Raw genomic sequence first — 18,805 nt, 5'->3', positions numbered from 1 at the left:
CTCCCCACCTCCCCCCAGGCCCCCAACTTTCCTTGTTCACATGGGTCACTCTGACTCAGACAGGTACTATTTGGAGGCACTGTAGACAGCAAGGGGAGCCCCAGGATTGGGTCTTCTCTGAGCCATGATGCCAAAGGTTGCGATTTTCCACTCCTGGTAATCCTTGATCACTCTTTGTTCTCTCTTCTGCACTTTCCTAGTGTCCCATGCTTTTGTCTTTTCCTCCTCACCTCAGACCCATTCTAATGTGTGGTGCTTTGGTGAGTGGACTCTCAGTGGTCCTGAGCTCCTGGTGACTGGTGCTCATGACCAAAAAATCAAGGTCCTGCCTCAAGGGCTGGCCACTGGATTTCCTGCATCAGATCTCAGGACTGGTGACCAGAGTAGACTGGGGGCCTGGCCATGGGGATCATATCTTTGTGTTTCATTGTGTTTTGTGACCTCAGCAGCATGAAAGTCTTCCTGCTTACTTCCTGACCTGAATCTAGGTGGGGTTCCTAGGGATGGCAGCAGGTATAGTGAAGGGAGCAGGCATCCCAGGCACCCTAGTTAGTAACAAAGAACACACAAAGGGGCCCACTTGTTCCTAGTGGTCTGGTCACTGACGTGAGGCAGGACCATTGCCCTCTGAGCAGAGAGCAGGCCTGTTTCTAACCAAGGGAGCTGTTGGAGATCCCTGGGGAAGGCAGCCATCAACAGCCAGGTTGGAACAGTCTCAGCTGCCACCCCCTTCCCCCAGCCTTTTTATTATCCACATCCTTTGGTTCTCTTCCAGGCATTGCCTTTACCTGAGCCTCACAGAAACAGAGGTCTGTGCAGATGGGGGAGCCCGACTCACTGGAGCAGGGAAGTGGGGCTGTACGGTGCTCTGCTAGATAGAACAATTTTCACAACGTAGCTGGAGGTATTCTCTGGAGACTGTCTCCCACCCCCAGAAAGGTGCTGAGTGGCTCTCAGAGGGCAGCTGGCCTGAATTCCACTTCTTTGAGGATTTCCAGGGGCCTCCCCACCTCTGCAATGAGCAATTGTTGGCTTTTGAAACAAATCTCAATGCAAGGAAGAGGCTGAGCTTTTGACTCCCCACCCACCACCGCAGGGCCCCTTATGGTTCTCTGCACACAGCAGGTGCTTAATCGATGTTCTTATTAGGTTTGTAGACAAGTGGGAGATATGGGATGTGCACCTGGGGACAAACATGAGATGGGTTTAGAAAAATCTCAGGAAAATGAGTTTCTCCTCCCTTGGGTGGCTGTGACATTCTGGCCCTGGCTCTCTGGTACGGGCCATCGTTGCTCCCCATCCTCACTGCCTGTTCAGTCAGGGGACAGCCTTCCATGTAAACATGACCCCAACACCCCATGCCTCAAGGCTGAGTCCCAGAAGAGCAAAGGTGAAAAGACCCCCTTGTAAGCAAACGAACACCCTAAACCCAACCCCCCGTGCCTCGTAGACGTTCTTGTGGCTTGTCCGGCTCCTCTCCCTCACCTCGGGGAACGGACGGTTCTACAGACAGTGCAGCAGCCGTCATGACTGCATGAGCCTTTTAAACCTGAAATTCACCCTCTCCCTGCAGCCATGCCAGAAAGAGATCCAGGTTATCGTTCTCTTGCTTTTTGTTTTGTTTTAATTTTGTTATTTTAATACCACCTCCATGCCATAAAATTGTACTGTGAACTGGAAGAGGGTGGAATTAAAAAAGTTTGATGGAAATTTTGACAGCAGGTTCTATTGACTGTTTCACTCCTGGCTGTGTTCAAGGAGCCAGGAGTGGCGTTTCTGCAGGATAGAGAGGCTGCCAGGAGGAAGACCTGCCATTACTCACCCTTTTTCCCCCCTCCTGTGCCCAATGTGCCACTTTGAGGTGTCAAATACAAATAAATCCGAGCTTACAGACAGAGAGACTTTATTCTAAAGATTATTGCAAGACAGAGAAAAGGAATATCGCAACAGGGGTCCGCTCGGACGGACCTACCCAAGATCTGCAAGCATCTCAAAGCCCAGGCAGAAAAGGCCTTTTCTTTTATTGAAAGGAGTAAACACGGCTAGAAAGAACCATGTTCAGGGAATGTTTTGTGCCCAGCCTTTTTGGGATGAGATTGTTAAGGAGGATCTGTAAACTGATTCAGGTTGAGGGTGGGTTGAAGTCCAAGGTCTGGTGGGGAGGAGGGAAGCTTAAAATTTGGTCGTGAGTTAACAAACACTTTGTTCAGATGGAGATGTATGCTATACTAGCCTCCTTCCAGTTTAACGACCCTGGAATGTTTTAAGAAAAAGGGCCTCGGAGCCATCTCTGAAATGTAAACCTCAAGGGAGATGGTCTTGTCCCCCGTCTCCGGGAGTTTTAGCCTGGACACCTGGCTCCCAGTTGTAACTACCTGCTTGCAGTAGATTCCTTTTTAACCTTGTTGACTTTTTCCTATGAAAGAAAAGCCCCTTTTTGCCCCAGCTCTGAGACAATTGCAGATTTTATGTGTTCTCTTATTGTGGTGGTCTCTTTCCCCATATTGCAACAGCCCCTTACCATCTCTTGCAATGATCCTTTTGAATAAAGTCTCCCTTACCTATGTCCTAATGTGTTATTTGACAGAGGATATGGAAGATTTGTATTTTCAAAATGGGGACCAGTTCTAAAGTCGGTAATTGTGTTAAATGTGCATGTAACAGCTCTGCTGAACCCTCAAGAAAGCTAAAGGAATGCCAACTGGAAAGGTGCCCCCATCCCTAGCAAAGCCTGCTAAGGAGAGGCTCTGCAGCACCCAGCACCCCAAAGTCACCCTCTGTGCGTACTTCCACACCATCCACTGTGTGTATGTATGTGTCTGGGATCCAGGGCAGTGTGAATTTTCTTTTTATTTGGGAGCTTTTTCACAGAAAACAGATCCTCTTCTCTCTTGTCCACCTATTAATTGTTTACAATATTTGTACATCTATGCAAAATACTTGAATGGGCTATGGTGCCTTTTTTCCTTGTTTGTATTTAATTAAAATGAATTATTTGTCATTTGGAATGTTACTTCGTTTGGCAGCTCTTTTTTGTGTGTTTGTTTTAATGTCTCACTGCTCAGACTGGATAGGATCCTTAACATGTGGACTCCTCAGAAAGTTCCCGCAAAGCCATAAGTCCAGTCTGCAAGGCCATTATGGCCCACCTCTAGCCATCGCAAAGCCCTGGGTTTTCCCATGACCAGTAGAGGGAGCTGTTTGTCTTTGCACCTGGACACAGGCTGGTCTAGTTTAATTAGGTCTGATCCGAGGATTCTCTAATACATTTCTTCTCATCCTACACTATGCATTCAGAAGACAGCTGAGACCCTCTGTTCACTTCCTCCTCTTATTGCTGGGGATCATACTTTAAAAGAGGGGACAGACTTGCCCACGGTCTTTTGGGCTGGGTAGGCAGGTGCAGCCAGGACTAGGGTTGGGTGTGCTTTCTGATTCTACAGCCCTGGGTAATAACACAGCTCATATCCATTAGTGCTTCCCAGCCCACAAAAGAGTCCCTCCCTCATTCTCTCATCTGATCCCTACCTCAATTTGGAGGGTCTCTAAGAGAGATGGAATGGTAATAACCATAACAGTAGGTAACATTTACTTAGTACTTAACACATGAGGCACTGCATGCTACGTTTCTTTATATGGATTATCTCATTTAATCTTCACAAAATCCCTGGGAAGGGGTCCTTGATATCTGATTATACTTTCCTAACTGCTCATGATTATGAGGTTGCCTAAGTCAATCTAAACACAAATGCTTTTACTACCAACATGCTGGCTCATGAAATTAGTCCCCACCCAAGCATCCCTGCCTGCATAACGGGTCACTGTTCACTCCACCAGCCAGTCTCTGGGTTGATACCTATTGGCCAGCAGCATAAAGCAGGAAACCTGGTTGGACAGACCTGGGCTCCAATCCTGACCTTCCACTTATTAGATGTGTGAGCCTAAATAAGTTCCAGAGGCTCTTTTCGCTATACGAATGGGAATAATCCCAACCTCAGAAGGGTTGTGGTCCTCAATGGAGTGTTCTATGCGAAAGCACCTAAGGCCACCTGCTCGGAAACTGCTGACTACATCAGTTTTAGGGCTGCTCTGCTTAACATGCCAAGGGTCTACTAGGATCTGCCTTGGATTGAAAGCTGGTCCCCAAAAGAGTTTGAGCAAGGAAGGACTATTTGGAAGGGTATTGTTCCTTCATTCAATAGATTCTTTTTGAGTGCCCACTATATGCTAGGCAGTGAGCATAAGCAGTAAATCAAGACCAACTTTCATGGAGCTTATACTCAGATAGGGGACAACACAGATCACAAGAAAATAAAGTGGTGATTATAAATTGGGGACAAGTATAGTCTTTTGGAGAGACACACTGTGCCTGGTGGTTAAGACTGTGGCCTTGGAACCAGACGTCAACTTCGACTCTTCCTGACTGTGTGACCTTGGGCAATTATTTAACCTGAGTCCCTTTCCTCAGATATAAAGTGGGGATAAAAATATGTCTATCTTTGGGATTTCTGAGGAGTTAGAGAATTCACGTGAAGCATCACTGCCTGGTGCCTGTTAAGGGCTCAGGTGTTAGTTAGGGATGAGTTGTCTCCAACAGACTCTATTCCAAAAACAACCTTTCCCACTCTAGTGAGGGCATAAATATGGAAGACACTGTAGGGACTTTCTTGGCAGCCAGGGTCTTTCCGAAATTGGGACTGGCCTCCCAGCATGGGAGGAACCAGTTTAATTGCTCCATGTTCAGGGAAGGTCAAGACACAAGTATCGAATAAACACTCTGAAGTCCTCATTCCTGACCCTGCAAACTAACTCTCAGGGCCCTCAGTTTACTGCCATTCTCAAAATCCAACGTGTGGCATTCATTTTAGTTACAGACAGAAATCCACATTCATTAAAAACTGGGGATTGAAGGCTGGAGGTGCAGAGACCCAGTCCATTAGTCAGCCAAGCCATTGGAGCTCTAAGGCCAGTAAGAATTTGGCCTTGGCTTGGCTACTCTTGGGGAATGGGGTGTAAACCCAGGGCCCAGGGAAAGAACCACACAGGGAAGCCTCCGCAGCAACCTGGAGGCTAAGGATCAAGTCTTCCCTCTCTCCAGATACACCGGCTCCCTAACTTCTCTTTCAATGGTGCTTGTACCAATCCCCACACTTTTGCAGCTAGAATGAAGATGGGAAGGGAAGGAATATTAATTCTCTCTCTCCAGCTGCTCTTGTTTTGTGGATGCCTCTGGCCAAATGTGAGGGGACCAAAGGCAGTCCCATAGCAGGTGGTGCTCGAGCAGTCATGTCCTGCTGCTTCCCAGTGTGGGCAGCTCTCCAGCAGAGATAGGGACTAGTTGGCAATCTGGTCAACAGCCAGAATGCACCTGGTGCCAATCCTGCACACGCCCCCCCCCCCACTTGGTCACTGAAATTCAGAGCTCATCCCACTGACCAAGACTTTAGGGTGGCAGCCCAGAAATTATCTTGGAGCCCTTTTCGCCTGGCTTCCTGGTTGAGCACCAGAGTAAACACAAAAGTTACCTTCCAATTCCCAGAGAGGATGTGACTGTTTTCTGCCAAATCCTGACTTTGCTACTCACATCCCCTCACCTCCCCAAGTCATATTTTGGTTGACTCCTTGAGGAAAAGGAAAGTGCATTCTGCCGACCTTTAGCTTGACAGCCAGGCCACTTTTAAGAGAAGAACAATTGCTGTTCTTGTCCCAGAGCAAAGCAAAATGAGACACTGGGTTTGGCCAGCAGGGCTTGGCTGCGAGGCATCTTTTGCTGCTGTCGTTTTGATTTGAGTTCTAAGATCATTGCCTGCATGTCTCAGTGACTGCTCCTTAGGACGTAGTAGAGAGCAGAGGGGTGGGGATGTGGGGGTGGTGCTGGAGTGAATAGACACCAAGCTGCTGACCATCAGGCCAGAGTGCTCGGGGAATGTGCTGGTTGAAATAGTTCCTGAGACATCAGGTGGCTTTCACAGTAAGAAGGTCAACCGAGTTCTTGCTTCTGTCTCCGAAGAGGAAGCAGCAAAAGCAACATGACATTTTACATTGTGTCCCTGTCATCTCTGGATGGGGAGGCATGGCACATTGCTCTCTGGGCCTCTGGGAGCCAGCTGTATTTCATTCTTGGGCTAAGGAATGGAGATTCAGTCTCAGGAAGAAAAATTGGTGCTAAGATTTCCTGATGGCCAGGATCTCAGGGAAGTTCTTGGACTGTGCTACATTCAACAGGTCAAATTCTATCTTCTTCCCAACAACACAGAGATGGCACTGATGGAACCAGTGGGAAGGGAGGTCTGGGGGACCTGCTGCACCCATGTAAACTAGGGTATTTGGTCATTGAGGCTATGTTTCCAGAAAGTTCTACCACCACTGCTCACTGGGTAGGGATTTTTCTCCTGGAAACATGATGAGGTATAAATAAACATCTCAAGAAAAGAGAGCCCACTGGTAACAAGTGGTGCTGAAAATAACCAGATAGTTTTGAAACTGAGAGGTCAGGCTGCACCGGTGGGCTCATCCCCTCCCTCAGTCATTCCAAGCTTTAAGAATGGATTATAAATACTTTGGGCTTCTCTTCTGGTGAAGGGGTGCCAGCAAGTTCTATGTTGTCCACAAGGACATTCTTGTCTTCCAGTCTAATGACAGTGGGCTGTGGGGTGGGAGTTGGGGTTGGGTTTTTGTGCATGTGGGGCAAGCTGGTCTGGCCAACATCCAGGTCTTTGAAAGCATGAAGCATGAACACCCCCAGGATAATGGTGACAAAGCCAGAGAGGGTGCCCACAATGTCCACGGCAGACATGCTGTACCACTCCTTGAAGAGGATGATGGAAGAGGTCAGGACCACCGTGGTGAAGAACACGTAGTAGATGGGGAACACCAGGGAGGTATTAAAAATGTCCAGTGCCCTGTTGAGGAAGTTGACCTGAGTGCTGAGGGTAAGTGCCAGGATGAGGGACAGGATGTAGGGGAGGGGGTGCCGCACGACGGGCAACCCCTGGAAGAAGTTCCTAATGGTGATGCCCAGACCCTTGACGGCAGTCACGGAGAAGGCCCCGATTACGGAGCAGATGATGATGTAAATGAGGATATTCCTTTGCCCATAACGTGGGGCGATGACAAAGATGAGGATGAGACAGGACACCAGCAGGAGCACAGCAAACACGATGAACCCTTCGGGAGGGGAGGGAGAGAGGTCACCTCAGCCAAGGAGGGTGCAGTCAGCATCTAGGGCCCCGACCCACAGCATTAAGAACGTGGGCTCTAGAGTCAGAAAACATGGTGAAGTCCTAGCTTCACAACCTTTTAATAACCTGGGTAACTTATGAAACCCCCAAGACCTCAGTTTCCTCATCTGTCAAAGAGGACCAGCAATAGGATCTTCCTCATGGGGTGTATGGTGGGATTCAATGAGATCATGCATATTAAGCATTCAGAACAGGGCCTGGCACATCATAAACGCTTAATAAAGGATGTCCATAGATATCAGGCCAGGAACGTTTTAAGCTGGCCTTGCTGATAAGTACCAGCCCACCAATGCCTTTCTTTAGTTTGCCTTCTGCTCCAGAAGGCAGCACCTCCCACAGGGTTCATCCCCATGTTCCCTGCTCCCCGGGTGTTTGCAGCCCACCTGTGTCTTTCATCTTGGAAGCCATCTCCATGATGGTGGTGACTTTCTCTTCCTCAGGGGCGTGGATCACCATCACTGTGCTGCCGGCCACACAGATCGTGCAGCCCAGCTTCCCCAGCAGGTTCAGACTCTCTCCCAGGAAATACGAGGAGAGGATTGCACTGCACGTGGAGATGGGAGAAAGGGATTAGAGCACCATGCCTGCCCCAGCGTCTCAAAGGAAAACAGGGGCTGGGCGAGCACTCACACAGAACTACAGACCAGAGTCCTGCTCTCTCATGGGGAAACTTTTCTAGACCCACAAAAACTTGTGAAATAGAAACTCATTTCTGAGCAGGCTGCCAAGTGTGCTGGAGAAATAGAAATGCAGGTGCGTTTCTTTCAGAGACTGGAAATATCCTCAGACAGCAGAGTTATGAGAGCCCTTCAAAGTGCTCTTGTCTACCTTCCTACCCAATGAACACACCATCTCTTTGCATTGCTGACAGGTGGCTTTCAGCTTTGGCTTGTTTATTATAAAGCCAATGGGTTTTCCAATACACCTCACTGAAGAGGATCCTTGTGACTTCTCTGAGTCTTCTCTTTTCTGGGAAAAATACCTCCAGTTCCTTGCTGTTTCTCGGTGACATGATTTCTGTTCCCCTCACATCTAGATGAGCCAGAAAAGGTGAGAGGAAAGGGTGAGGAAACTGGGCAAGCTGGGGCATGCTTCAGTTTCTCTACAAAGTTGGCGTTAATTTAGGGTAAAAATCAGTTGGCTGTCGTGGGACCCAATTAGCTTGAAAAGTCCTGGTTCTAGGTGTCAAGAGAGAGGAGATTGAAGTCTAAGCTCCTTTGTCTCCTATCTCTCCTCTAAAACTACCAAAAACATTTTATCCACAATATCCCGTTCATAAGAGTCTGGTGGCATTTGCACAGGCAGGAGTCACACTCTGGAGAACTCCTTGCCTCTCACAACTTCCTGTGGGTGGGAATTTGTAAACTAATCAGATATGCCATAGTGGTATCACAACTACGTCAGCTGCAAAATCAGATAGTCCCGTTGTGCAGAGTGAGTCATGGTTCTATTTGTTTGTTTTTGACTGCATACATGTTGCAAAACTGTCATCAAGACGGTAAAAGAAAACAGAGGAAATTATGGATACTGGGTGTGGTTAGCTGGGACCTACAAGGGTTCCAGGGTTAGGCCAACAATCAGAGCCTCCTTCAAATGGGCTTCAGGACCCCCATGTAGGAACCAGCTCTGTGTTCATAGTTCAGGAGGACTGGGGACAGCAGGAAGCACACACATTTGGTATCAATTATTTTACAAGCTATCAAACATTCATTAAGTGTTTACTTGAGGGGTCACATAGCTTAGTGGTTAAACACCTGGACTCTGGAATTAGATGCCTGTGTTGGAATCCTGGCCTGGCCACATGGAATCTGGTGACCTTGGCCAAGTTGCTTAACCTCTCTTGGCCTCAGGGAGGGATGCTCTGAGGATTAAATGAGTTAATACATGGAATACATTTAGAACGTTTAGCACATAGTAAGCCCCTCAATATAGGAAAGACATGGTTATTGTTTGGTGCCAGTACTATGCATCTTCTGTGCATTATCTCATTCAGTCCTCAGAACAATTCCTCAAGGTAGGAGTTATTAGCGTAACCATTTTTCAGATGAGGAAACTGAGTCTTAAAGTGGTTAAGTGACTTGCCCATTAGAGCAAGGATTAGAACTTAGGTAGTGTTATTCTAGGGCTCATGTTCTTAACTTGTAGGCTTCTCTTATAGGGGCACCAAAATATCGACATAAGACATTCAGCCTGGTGGCAGTGGAAGCCTTTCCCACTGGTTCGGGTGTGTCCTGCCCCTCTATTGTCCAGTCAGTCGAGGGGATGCTGAGGTAAGTGGCAGCAAACAACCCCAGTGTCCAGAGCACTGAACGGCACACTGCCTCTTTCTGGGGGCTGGGACAAACCCAGGTCCCTGATTGCTGACTGGCAGTTGACCCCACTTGGCAATTCCAGGCTGCAAGAAACTGAAAGCAGGAAGGAGCCAGAGATGGCTAGAAAAGTGACGATAACCTTATGAGGACACTGAGCGCGCCCAGAGGTGTGACAACTGTCGCAGGTGCAAATGCATAGGCCCCGAAGTTGGCAACTTCTCCAGCAGCCACTAGGAAATTAAAAGAGAAAAGAGGCTAGTGTTGGACAGATGCACCATCTCCATTCCAGAAGAGTCTGGGCAGACATGGCTTCATTGAGTGTTCAACCACCCACAGAATCCCAGACCAGCATTCCTTAAAATCCTGATTCTTATGCTCTTGCCCCGGAGAGTCTGATCAAAAGGGCAGTCCCAGACTTTCCTGGTCAAATCCTTCCATTTTAAAGATGGCAAAGCTAAGGTCCAGTGCCCAAGGTCACATGAAATTTTTGTGGGTTGAAGCCTTCTTGTTCTTCAAGAACAAGATTTGGCTTCTAGTCCAGGCACAGATACGTTTGTCTCAGGGACTGCCAATGTTTTGGTCTATATATTTAAGGTAAGTTCTAGAGCATTAATTATCAAATAGAAACAGCTACATTTATTGATTCCTTGGATACCAATTGTTCTTTGGACTCCCCTTTCCTAAGGAAGGGAATTGTGTGCAGTCTTGACCAACGGGCAGGTGGTTAGAAAAGTCTGACATTCCCAAGGGGCCTAAGTTCTTCCCATCTGACTTTCTAGTTTGCAAACTTCTGCAAGTGCTTTTCTGTCTCTCTGCTGGTAGAGAATGACCTGGGTGTCCCCTTTGAAAGCAGATGATGACTGTGATAGCCCTGGCTAAGGCAGGGATCAAAACCTGACTTAGGGGATTATAAATTAATTGCCTGTAGAATGGGGAAGTTGGTTTAGGAATCTCAGATTCTACCGTTTAGAAGTCCAAGAGTCCACTGCTAACAGGCAGTGATATTATCACCCTACGTTTCAACAGGTAGTTGAGAAAATGTACCTTTATCATTACCATCCCTAGACAAACATCTCTGTGGGTACATGCTTCAAGGATAAAGACCGGCTTTGGTTTGAAAAAGTGATCTGAGATGAAAGTAAGATGTTCTACCTGCAAATGTTTTATCAGGGTTTTTCCCTAGGAATCTGGGCCTCAGATTCATACTGTCCGCAATAGAGACAAAAACGCCCCACCCACTCCGTGCTGTCAACAGGCTGCTGTTATTAGCAGCAAAGAACCCACTTACTGGTGAGGAATCCAGCCCACCACATTGCATCCTTCAGGTAGCCATAGCCTCCGTCCACTGTGGAAGGGAAGGACAAAAGTTAGAGCTGGGCCCCACTTTCTCAGGCATCATCCCCAACTTTACCTTCATTCCCTGATCTCCAAGTCACAGCCTGGTTCTGGGCCATCTCCTGGGTGAGTTCATCCATTCCCAAAGTTTGAAACACCATCATGGTGTTTCGTATCTGTACCCTGGACATTTCTTCTGAACCAACTGCTCACTTGACCTCTCCTCTTGGATCTCTCAGGCATCTTGATCTCTAACCTAAATGGAACTCTGGATTTTAAATGCTTCCCACCCACTCGCCAAATGAAATTCAGTAAACAGCACCTCCATGTACCTAGTTGCTTAGGCCAGAAACCAGGGAATCACCTTTGACCCCTCTCTTACCCCCTCCCTCTGCATCCAGTACATCCTGCTGCTTCTGTCTCCAAAACCCTTCTCACACGTGACCACTCCACTGCCACCACCCTACTCCAAGGCACTGTCACCTTTGGTCCAGGTTGAGGCAATGGCCTCCTTCCTGGTTACTCTGGCTCTGCTCTTGTCCCTTTGGTAATCCATCTTTCTCATGGCAGCCAGTGGTCTTCTAAGGATGCAAATCAGATTATGTCACTCCTCAGCTTGCAGCTGGCCAATGGCTTCCAATTGCTCTTAGGATAAAGACCAGAATCCTTGACAAGACCATGCATAGTCTTGGCACTGCTCACCGCTCCAAACGTATCTCCTGTCACTCTTCTCCTTTCTTTTAAAATGATTAGCTCTTTTCTGTCCCAAGGCCTTTGCACATGCTTTTTCCTGTGTCCAGAATACTCCTCCTACCAATATTCCCCTAAATCTGTACTCACTCTGCAGGTTTCTGTTTGAATGTTGCTTCCCCTGAGATGTCCTTTCTCTTTTTGTCCTATCTCTATTTATTGCCCGTGGGATTCTCTTTCATAACACCCTTCTTCTCCTTCATGGCACTTATCATTTATAATTTGAGTTGATTTGCTTATTTTCTGGTATTTTCCCCATGAAAATGGAAGCTCCACAAAGCCAGGAATTATGTCTGCTTTGTTCAGAGCCTGGTACATAGTCAATAGTCAATAATATTAGCTACAAGGGTGATGATGATGATGATGATGTAGACAGATAGATAGATGAGATTTAGACAGTTCTGTGAAAATCCAAAAATCCTATGTTGCTTTTTGTGAATGCCCATTTTTCTAAGGAAGAGGCCTCTTGCTTTCGCCAGATTCCTAAGGGAGTCAGAATCTCCCATAAATGTTAAGAACTCTGAGAGCATTTTACTCTAAGGTCTGACATTTCAGAAGATACTGAAATAGCAGATGGGAAGACAAAACAGATTCTAGGCAAGTTGTCTTTCTGAATGGTCTACTTTGCCTGATCTTCCCTGAGCACAAGCAGAAATTTTCCTGGCACTTTGGGAGGTCTCTGGCCTTTCAAACTCTTGCCATAGGTGAAGTTTAGGGTAGCAGTGACCACTGCTCCTGACTTCATGCCCACACCCCACAGCTCCCCATCTGGGAGCACATGTGGGCTCTAGCGCTGTGTATCTAACTGCCAGGCCCCCCTGCTTAGATAATGCTAATACCAACACTAGTGCTTATTCTTTGCCTGGCATCTTTCTAAACATGTTACCTGTCTTCTCAATAACCCTCAAGGCTGGAACTATTCTTATCCCCCTTTTACAGATGAGAAAACTGAGGCACCAGAACAAATAATTTTCTTGCCCAGAATTGCATCACCAGGAATTGAGGAGCTGGAACGGGAACCCCAATAGTCTGCTTCTAAAGTGCAATGTCCCACAGAAGCATTAAATTGAACGTGTCCAAACCTGAACATATCATTTTCCCATAAGCCCATTCCTCCTTCTGTATTCTTCATCTCAGAAAATAGCATCAGCACCTCCACAGCTGCTCAAGTCACAAACCTGAGTCATCCTTTACTCCTTTTTTGACCCTCATTTTGAAACTAGTCAGCATCAAAGCCAGCAAGTTCTACTTTCAGAGACTGACTCTGGAATTCACTGCTTGTCTCCATTCCCACTGCCATTTCCCAGGCCCAAGGGCTGTCCTCTCACTCACCTAATTGGTCTTCCAGCCTCCAGCCTTGTCCCCTAATCCATTCTCCATCTGGCAACCAGGGATCTTTTCAAACCGTAAATCAGATTGTGTCACTCCCCTGCCTACAGTTTACAAGACCCTCCATGAGGTGGCCCCTACCTCATCTTTTACCCCTCCATGCTCCAGCCATCCTGAACTACTTTTGGTTTCTATGTCATTCATGTTCTCACCTCTGAGCCTTTGCACATGCTGTTCCTTCTGCCTGGAACACTGCCTTCCTCTTTCCCCTCCATCTCGCTATCTCCTCATCATTTAGGTCTCAGTTAAGAGATCACCTCTTAGAGAAAACCTACCCCCCCAAGTCTGGCCTTTACATACCCCTCCAAAGCATTCCCATAGCAGTCTGTATTTCCCCCATGACGGCACTTACACTATAAAACAATTGCCTACTGACTTGTCTGTGTCTCCCACTGGATTGAACACTCCACGAACACACTGTATCCCCATGTCTAGCATCTCAGCTGGCACACAGCAGGCATGCAATAGGTAACGAATAAATGAATAAATTCTTTTACACATGATCACTTTTCTCAAGAATTGTTTGATGGATACACACCTTATCTTACAAACAAGCAATTCCCTTGTGGACAGAGACTCAATAATTCTTTTGTGGCTCGTAAAGGAGCTCGGCTGGATTGAGAGTGAGGGCACATGTGTCTGACATTGCTCTGGGAAGAGGTGTTTGTATGCCCATTTTGTAGAGAAGTTGCAACTTGCCTGTGATGACACATCTGGTAAGAAATAAAACCAGGACTAGACCTGGAGTATCTAATTCCTGGTCCTGAGACTTTTCCCTGTCTTCACCCTATTGGACATATTATGAAGTTCTCAGAAAATTGTGGGTTTCAAAGAAAGGTCTCCCATTGGCAGGTGGGATTCTCAATGGGATTGACAATGAGCCTTTTGTACTCATCTGAGGCCATCCTTTCAGACTGCAGCCCTGGTCCCTGTGAAGGGAAGCCAGCTGAGGGCTCAGCTACCCTGTGCCCGGTCCTCTGCAGTCCCCAGGAACCTACCAGCCCGAGTGGCCCCCGTGGCCACAAGCCGCAGGAGGCCTTTCTTCTTGAGGATGACGCTGCTGCCAATGAGGAAGGTAGACAGGAAGGCCAGGCCCAGGCCAATGTAGAAGCCGTACTTCTGCCTGATTCTCTCCTGCCAGCTGGTAGAGGTGGCATTGCTGGGCACCTCGCGGTGGAGGCCACCGATGATCTGGCACAGGACTTCTTGGGAGGAGCAGTAAAGGCTGACCAGGGAACCTGGATAGGAAGGCCATGGTGAGAGAGTCACACTGGGGACATTAGCACATTTTAAACATGTTGGAATTGGCCACTGTTACAGACCTCATGCTTTGGCTACTGCAGGGCTCCCCTGACACCCTGTGCCCCAACCTCAGAATAATAGCCAACATTCACTGAGTGCCTGCTCAGGCTAGGATCTTTATTTGCATGAGCTCAAGCTGCTGTGGAAGACTGCTGATAGGCAGCCTGAGGGAGTGGGGCTGGAGTCCACAAGCGCCTTCTAGGACTGAAGGTGACCAAGTGGTGAACCTCTTGTTTGTTGGAACTGACCATTCTCAGGCCTTGCTTCTGAGATCTCTGGTGCTATGGCCAGTGGTTGGGGCCCCCTTCAGGATAAGAGGGATTGGTGTCCCTGCCAACCCTTATAAACTCTGTCTAGCACGCTCTCCAAGTTCTAGAGTCCCCAAGAGCCTGAATCAGCCCTCATGCCCCAGAACTTTCTGGCACAAACATCAAGGACAATAGAACAAATGTGGGCACAAGGTAAGACCCTCAGTCTGAAGAACTACATAACTTCCATGACACAGTGCAAAGACTCTCCAATCATCCTCCAGAACTACTCCTCGCATGGTCCTCTGATCTGGGGTTTTCCATGAGGATTTCTAGTAACCACTCTTCGAAACAGGCACAATGATCATTTCCAGGTTTTTAGCTGAAGAAACTGAGGCCCCGTAAGTTCAGGAACATGCCTAAAGCTACATTGGTAGTTAAGTGGTAAAGCTGCAATTGGACCTCAAGGTCTTCTGATGCTGAGGCCAAAGCTCTTAACCCTCCCACCCCCAATAAAACAGGCAGCAAGGTGAGGGGAGGAGAAAGAGATGGAGGGACTTCATCTGGCCTCCTAAGATGTATTTTAAAATATGGATTCATTACCAACATTTAAGACTTGAGGGATTTCCCACGAAAATTAAGATTTGGCGCTATACTTTTAAATTAGAAGACCTGCTAACCTCACTGAGCAAGCCCTCCCATAAGGCAAGAATTGGCTGTGGCTGAGCAGCGGCTGCCCACTTAGGACACGTGCTGTGCAACTCCCCAGAGCCCTTACCCAGCTCCCTTCAGTCACGTTTGTTCTGTGCTTGGCTTCTGTAGGCATTTGAGTTTGTGCCCTCTGGAGGTAGAAGGTCTTTTTCAAGCTGTGTTTCACAAAGGCCCAGGTTCCTGTGCAGAGAATGTAATGGGCCAGGCACTTCTCTTCAGACCAAGCTAGAACTCTCAGCCAGTGCCTAGAAGGGCCCCAAAGTCTGAGATCAGGCAGCTGTGGCTTTGGTGCATCTACAGAGTGGTGTCTTAGTGGAACAGATTAAGGGCAGTTTGGGCTTTTCTTCCATGACACAGAAACATGGAACAACAGAGCTGCAAGAGCCCTTAGAAAGCAGACAGTCTAACTCTCTTACTTTTAGCTGGGGAAACTGAGTCCCTGAGAAGCAGGACTCACTTGAGTCACACATACACGTAGTGGTAGAGCTGGGTCTGGATCTTACCAGGGGACATCCATGTGTCTTTCACAATGAGAGATCTCTCTTTCTAACACCCACGTCACAATCAAGGGAAGGTGAGACAAGAAGCCATCTCGGTCCCTAATCAGACTTGTTAGAATTCCTGTTCCTCCAGCTCAGGCCTCCCTGCCCAAGAGCCAAATCTGGGGAGTTTCCTGAGCACAGGAAATGAGCCAGAGCTTGGGAGGATGTGGGCCAAGGCAGGTGACTCCTGAGAGGAGGGCCAAGTCCTTCCTACACCCTTCCCCTGCTCCCCAAAGGTGCACTTCTAGCAGGTGGAGCCAAAGTGCCCACTGTGGACTTGGCTGTGACTGCGAGGCCTGTAGCACCCAGAGACTCAGCATCCTCTCTCAATCAAGTTCTCCCACTATGGTGAAGAGAAAAAAAGAAAGGGCCGACGGTCAAAGGAAATCCCATTCTGAGCATGGTTCTCATCTGAAAAATGGGTGTTGGCCCAGATGATTCCTGCCTTCTCTTCCAGAATATGCTGGGACTGGAGAACACATTCTGCCCTAGGAGGAAGGGTGAGGCTGAAGATGGCCGGCCTTGTTAGTCAGGAAACCAGTCAACGCCCAACAGGCAGGCTTTGAAAGCTTCAGTGCAGAAGGCAAGAAGTTAGAGAGACACGGGGACATCCCACAGCCTGCATTTCCAAGAGGTAGAAGAGCGGAGCCGCAGCGAGAGAGGAGGTGAGCGCAGCAGGATGAGTACAGGGTTTAGAATCCAAGAGCGCGGTTCTCTATTCCATTTCCCCACTGTATTACCTCGAGCAAATTATTAGCCTTTCAGAGCGTCAGTTTCTTTAGATTGGAGATAGCAGAGTAATAATAGCTACTTACCTTCTAGAGTGGTTTTAAGCATTGAATGAGATAATGCAGGTAGATGGCCTCGTCTACCCAGAGTGGTCGATGGTGAGAACTAAACATGAAGCCCCCGCTCTTTCCTTATCCTTTCCTGAGGTTCTTTCCCTCCCTTTTCTAAAAGGTCTGTGTGGCCAACGCGGTGAGGCCCCTCTGCCCTGTGTCCTCCGTGGACCTCGCAGTGACCCACAGAGACAGCCAGAACTAGGCAGGTACTAAAATCTGAAGCAACTATACATTAAAGAACCCAGAACCCCCCAGCCCCCAGGCTCCCTGCTCCAGCCAGTGCTGCCTGCGCCCCGCCCCTCGTCCCCTGGTGTCCCCTCTCCGCCCTCTCCCCTCGCGGCTCCCTCAGCTGCGGAGATGGAGGTGAAGTCTGTGCGGAAACCTTGACGTCCCAGACCCGGCTGAGAACCGGGTGGGGGCCAACTCGTGCTGACCCTCTCCCTCCCCAGCTCCGCGGCCCCTGGCCGGAGAGGGCGACATCTTAGGGGACGGTCCCCAGCCGGGCCCGCACGCACCGTTCTCGCAGCTGGAGTTGCCGACCCGCAGCTCCATGGGGCCCCGGGCGGACCTGCGCGCGGCCGGACGGACAGCGCCCCGCGCTCCCCGGCTCCGAGCAGGTGACCGCGACGTGTCCCGGCGTGGCTCGCACGCGAGAAGACGCCCGGATCGGGACCCAAGGGTGGGGAGAATGACGCGCCCCAGAGGGGGAGGGTCCCCGGGGAGGAGTCACCCGGGGTCTTGGGCAACTCCGGGGGCTGCGGGCCCAGCGCTCCGGTCGCCTGCGGAGGGGCGCGTGCCCTGCCGGGGTGCGGACGCCCCCGGGCTCCCAGCCTCGGAGTCACCGCCCGGTGCCCGGGCAGGAGGCGAGGGGCGGGTCCCCGGGCGCCGCCCCTCTGGGACGCCTGGACTGGCACCCAGTTCTATCTGCAGCGACAGAGGTGATAGTCCCCTGGATGGCGGGAGAGGGGCTGGGAGGGGGCACTGGCACTGCTACCAGTAGGGGCCCGGGTTCCTTCCTCCCTCTGTCCCTCCCTTCCCTCTTCCCTCCTTCCTCTCCAACCCTCTCTCACTCCCTCCCTTCCCTCCTTTCTCCCTCCACCTTTCCCTGCCTTATTTATTTATTCAACACAGGTCTAATCTGTGCCGGGCACTGGTAAGTAACAGGCACATATTAAGTGCCTAATAAATAAATGCTCAATATATATTTATGTCCAATGAATGGATGATAGGAATTTGCAAATTGAATGAAAGAAGCAAATGAAGTGACTGGAGACAAAAACGAGTCAGACTGTTCCTTGTCCCCCAAGTATATATAAATGGGGGAAACAAAATGAGATCACCTATTTATAGAACAATGCTTTCCAAATTACCATTTAAAATTAATAGTCGTAATGTAAAGTGTATTTGTTACTGTGGGTAATAGTAGAAAAACACTCACCTGGACCATAAAAACACTCACATAGTGCTTGCTATAGGCCAGGCTGAGTTCTAAATGCTGAAAAATTCTGGTTCATTTAATCCTCACGACAACCATGTGAGCTACATACTTTTATGATCTACAGAAAAGAAACTGAGACAGCCCCTTCTTGCCCCTCTGTGTGTATGTGAACCACCTTGGGCTGGGCAGGGCAGAGGTTAGAAGAGAAAGGGTGGTCCCAGCCATTGCCAACAGAACACATCCAAGTGCACAGGTCTTTAAGTGCACCCAGGTCTGCCCCTAACTTTGGAGGGGTGTGGCGCTGGAGTTCAAGTGGAGGCGAGGACATCCAAGACCAGTATGAATTGGAACACGGAGCAGCAAGAAAGTGGATGATTGGCCCTATTGGGAAATGATAGTTCATTATGGAAAAATATATGCATCTATGCTATCTGAGAGGAGGAATTTAATTTATTTTCCTGTTACCTAAGCATCTCTGCTGCTCAGATCCTCCTTGTGCAACAAAATAGTGTCCACTCTGACACTGGCCATGGTACAGCCCTCAAACCCTCACTGCATTCAAACTCGATGCTTTTGTTCTGAGAACATAGGACAAGAGATGTGGAGTGTTTCCTTAGGGCCTAACTTTTTCCCCCTAGCTTTATTGATGTATGATTGAAAAAAATGTATATATTTAAGGTGTACAGTGTGATGAT

General features: G+C 48.6%; 1 protein-coding gene across 2 annotated transcripts; it reads right to left on the bottom strand.

The window, feature by feature from the left end:
• Positions 1-6,403: 6,403 nt before the first annotated feature.
• On the bottom strand, positions 6,404-17,239 carry NIPAL4 (NIPA like domain containing 4). Of its 2 annotated transcripts, XM_063087849.1 has the most exons (6): positions 17,188-17,239; positions 14,026-14,265; positions 10,842-10,898; positions 9,693-9,783; positions 7,625-7,785; positions 6,404-7,167 (listed from the first exon to the last, which is right to left on the bottom strand). In XM_063087849.1, exons 1-6 carry the CDS (start codon positions 17,222-17,224, stop codon positions 6,539-6,541), a joined length of 1,215 nt encoding a protein of 404 aa, XP_062943919.1. In that variant the 5' UTR covers positions 17,225-17,239; the 3' UTR covers positions 6,404-6,538. The 2 variants fall into 2 exon arrangements, with proteins under 2 accessions (XP_062943919.1, XP_062943918.1); XM_063087848.1 differs by lacking the exon at positions 10,842-10,898 and having other exon boundaries at positions 17,188-17,224.
• Positions 17,240-18,805: the final 1,566 nt, after the last annotated feature.

The sequence above is a fragment of the Cynocephalus volans genome, chromosome 2 (genome assembly GCF_027409185.1).
Source record: "Cynocephalus volans isolate mCynVol1 chromosome 2, mCynVol1.pri, whole genome shotgun sequence".
Taxonomy (NCBI): domain Eukaryota; kingdom Metazoa; phylum Chordata; class Mammalia; order Dermoptera; family Cynocephalidae; genus Cynocephalus; species Cynocephalus volans.
The sequence above is the reverse complement of the archived record's forward strand: the minus strand, read 5'-3'. Positions and strand labels throughout refer to the sequence as shown.

What these genes read in the sequence shown, in the direction of transcription:
- NIPAL4 (XM_063087849.1), bottom strand. Translation starts at nt 17,224, where the DNA reads ATGGAGCTGCGGGTCGGCAACTCCAGCTGCGAGAACG. An exon ending in CACGGGGGCCACTCGGGCTG is followed by an intron (nt 10,899 to 14,025) that starts GTAGGTTCCTGG and finishes TCCCTTCCACAG; the next exon opens with TGGACGGAGGCTATGGCTAC. An exon ending in TTCCAAGATGAAAGACACAG is followed by an intron (nt 7,168 to 7,624) that starts GTGGGCTGCAAA and finishes CCCCTCCCGAAG; the next exon opens with GGTTCATCGTGTTTGCTGTG.